At 38.5% G+C, this 3782-nt stretch overlaps 1 protein-coding gene across 1 annotated transcript; it reads left to right on the forward strand.

Annotated features, from left to right (window-relative positions):
- The first annotated feature begins 1155 nt into the window (after positions 1-1155).
- LOC113237918 lies at positions 1156-3467 on the forward strand. Its single transcript, XM_026474636.1, has 3 exons — positions 1156-1212; positions 2276-2447; positions 3185-3467. Exons 1-3 carry the CDS (start codon positions 1195-1197, stop codon positions 3421-3423), a joined length of 429 nt encoding a protein of 142 aa, XP_026330421.1. The 5' UTR covers positions 1156-1194; the 3' UTR covers positions 3424-3467.
- The last annotated feature ends 315 nt before the right edge of the window (positions 3468-3782 follow it).

A 3782-nucleotide genomic window follows, 5' to 3' on the forward strand; every position in this document is an offset into this window, starting at 1 on the left:
TCTTTATCGAGAGTTACGAACTATTTTAAATAAGTGAGTTATAAAATTTCATAATTTGTTTCACGTATTTCGTGTTATTATTACTTATTCGTCCCGTCAACTTGATAGTATTTAAAAAGCTTTCATGTGATAAAAGCCCTTTGACATATTATCACATGCCACTTTATTATACCAAGACAAGGATTTTAGAGACTATTTAGTCCTAGTGTTTACTTTTGTCGTATTTGCGGTTTTCGGCGTGCCTTCAACGCGATTGGTTAATAAGCCGCCAGCCAGAAATATACTGAGCCGGATACGACTGGCGTATGTTAAATGAGCTGTTGGCAAAGACCACCACGGAGTGGATTCCACTAAACGCAAGACGGAGAAAGTGGAAAACTCAAGAGATGGTGTGACGAGTTAGATGTTTTTTTTAAATCGCAAAGATCTGAGGGCCACCTCCACGGCGCCCGTCACCCTGAGCCATAAGTTGACAAGACCCATGTGCCTGTAATTTCACCAGCACCCTTAACCTTCAAAAGCAAAACCTGCCGTCTACTAACAAAAACGCGGCTAAGTGACAAATGGTCAAATATCCGTTTTAAATAGCAAAGGATAGAGCACAAAATTCTGTTTTAAAAACAGTTAAAATTAGTTAACGTATTCGACTTATCGGAACTTACCCTAACGATGCGTGGCTGAAATATCGTTAAACAATTTCAATATTCTAAAACTGGATTATTGTTTTTTATGATATCTCAAAAAAATATTACTGTCACTTAGCCACGTTTTTGTTAGCAGACGGCAGAAATGCTCACACTACTGCTTGGCGCCAAAAATAGTTAAGTTGGTAACACTTGCCTGGTCAAACTCTTTCACAAAGAGCCCTACTGCTAAACTGCTCTAATGAGATCTTGGTCTATAGCGGCATTAAATCGCGATGGATAAACTCGGACATGTTCTTACAATGTTCCAACCAGCCACAGAACAATAGGAGCAGGACGAGGAAGAACCCTCTCCAGAACACCCAGACCAGAGCCAATTTTGAAAAGTTAACGGTTTTATTAATAGAAAATTTCTCAATTGAACTGAAAATGAAACCGACTGTACAAAATGGGATGTTTACTAAATAAACCATAAACGATTTCCTTCTAACAGTACTCAGCTGATAACGAAGGAGTGCTGAGGCTCATGTGACTTTTAAAAGACGCGGATATGAGAATATTTGAGTTGGTAAGTAGTCATGAAAATAATAAGTACATTATTAGAGATACCGAGAAGTAAGGGATTTCCGGATAAATATGCCTAACCCATTCCCGCCAATTTTAGTGTTTTTCGGACAACCACAAATTACACCCAAATTCACGAGAGAAATAAAAGCAGGCCATACAAATATTTTTCCCGGGCCGAGAATCGAAACCTTTGCGTGACATGTCAGCACGGTAACCATTCAGCTATGGAGGCAGTTAAACTGTAGTCTTTAGTAGCAACCTCATTCTTCAAGACAATATAAAAAACTACTACTAATAAAAAAAAAAACAGAACTTAAAAGTACTTTCATACATTTTACCGCCATTTTTAAAGTATGTGGTGCAGGAATATTCATGCACCATAATCAAACGCAAAACAAGTAATACCATGAACAATTTTTTATTCTCGCAATTACGGACACTGATGCTAGTGAGCAGTTGACTGTATGACAGTTTCTCTTTAGCCTGTTTACATATATCTTATATTTATAAATTTAGAGCAGAACGGCAACACGATCCATAAATGACAAACTATGCGTGTCCTTTTTTGAAAGTAATGCAAACACTTCCGAGCATGTTTGACAAAAAACATGTTCCATTAAAATGTTGTTCATACAACAAACAATTATATGGATAATATTGAAGGGAGTAATGACGACGAGGACATTAACAGGTGCGATCCTCGATATCGAATTACAAACGTGCAAGCAAATGTCGTGGAAACTGTCCTTTCAATTTTTCATTAGTTGCTTTTCAAAAGTGAAGGAAAGGTGACGAAACCACATAAAAACTTGCAACATTTCAAAGACACGAAAGTCTTCGTAACGAGTAGTGCTGTGGACATAATGACTTTTTAGGAGACAGTGAAAGATGTTAGTTTTTTTTATGATACCAAATGACGAAACGACATGCGTCTGGTGGTAAGCATTACTGTTTGGCGGCGGAAATAGATAAGGTGGTAGTAGTTCCCTGGACGAACTGTTTCACTAACAGCTCTACTGCTACTAAGAAATAGTTAGTGAAAGATGCATCTAATATATTTGTAGATCATGGTAATTCTACAAATATCGACAACGATGGCAAGGAAAAAGCATCAAACTCGACATTCTTCTTCCGAAGAGAGCATAGAAAATCTGCTGTACTACAAAGACTGTAAACACAAACCGACAGCGACGACGATTAAACCTGTTTTATTGCAATCTACGCGAACTGTACCCGGTGAGTACATCTATCCATCTCAGCCCTTAATCTTTGTACTTTCACCGACTCAAGTCTTAAAAATCGTTGAAGAAGGCTATCCAGTAACGTTAATTAACTTTATGGTTACCCAACGGTGAATTCTGTGAATTAATACAATAAAAATTCATATTAGCGAGCAAATGACCTTGTGCACTCGGGCGCTTCTCACCGCACTACACCTCTACAATCTTTCGTAAAACTTTACTCACACGCCAACTAGCGTATGACGCAAGCAGCAGCAAGCGGTTTCTTCGAACCTCACAGATATACCTGTAGACGTTTGGGGATCTAGTTCCTGACACAAAATAATCTATTAATTCACAGAACTGGTTCAATAAACTGGTTCATGGGGTGCACGTGTGGAGCCTCTGTGCACGACGTTCCATTCCTTTCCTGTAAGTCTAACGTATCCTGGGCATCAATTAACGAGTACTTAACACCGATATGCGAATCGTTTCACCACGATGACAAGCACTATGACGTATGCCATCAATGTGCCATCATATGATAATAATACGAAAACTGAGTCCATTAATGAATCAACCATTAGTGGCTCTACTAAATCTATGGGCTCACCTAACGACACAGACATTTGCCAACTGGTATTGGTGCAATTATAAGGTTTTCAAATGCTGATGGTCTATTAAAAGATCTTTGCATGACATGGTAGCGGATAGGATATAACCCAGTATAATTTATTATTATTTCCTTCTTAGATTGTCCATGTCCCAGAATGTGTTGCTCTATGTGCTGTGACTGTAGTATGCCGCTTCCACAAAGCTCATATCCTGGTCGGCCAACGCAGCCGATTCAGCAGCAGCGGTCGCAGCAGATGGCTCCTCAGATGCTGTCCTTAAGACACCCCATGCCAGCGCAGCCGAATATCGGCATGGGTCCTGATATGGGCATGATGAATCCTAAAAGAAAAAAGGTAAGAAAGACCAGGTTAGCTTAACCGAATCCAACATAAAATGACGAAAATGTGTTGTTGTTTCTTCCGTAGTCTGCATAACAATTTGGTAATAAATTGTTGGAAGTAGATTTCCTCCCGTTTGTCAGAACTAGTTTTATAGCAGTCAAGCTATAAGGTCCAATTGTTTTTATATTCTACGATGTGTTTTCTAATGCTCCATAATATGCTTAGGACAATTAGTACTTTTTTCCAAAGTATAATTTTTGCCCATATTTAACTTTTTTCTTTCATTTATTCTTCATTTATTTAACTTAAGGCCAATACATGCAGCTGTAGCTCTAAAAACCACTGCGGCTTTATTTGTCCACAGCGATTCGCTCTAACAAGTATTTTTTTATAAT

Source organism: Hyposmocoma kahamanoa, unplaced genomic scaffold, assembly GCF_003589595.1.
Source record: "Hyposmocoma kahamanoa isolate Upper Pololo Valley unplaced genomic scaffold, ASM358959v1 94, whole genome shotgun sequence".
Lineage (NCBI taxonomy): Eukaryota > Metazoa > Arthropoda > Insecta > Lepidoptera > Cosmopterigidae > Hyposmocoma > Hyposmocoma kahamanoa.

Coding starts and splice junctions, on each gene's coding strand:
- LOC113237918 (XM_026474636.1), top strand. Junction 2,448..3,184: donor ATCTACGCGAACTGTACCCG/GTGAGTACATCT, acceptor TTTCCTTCTTAG/ATTGTCCATGTCCCAGAATG.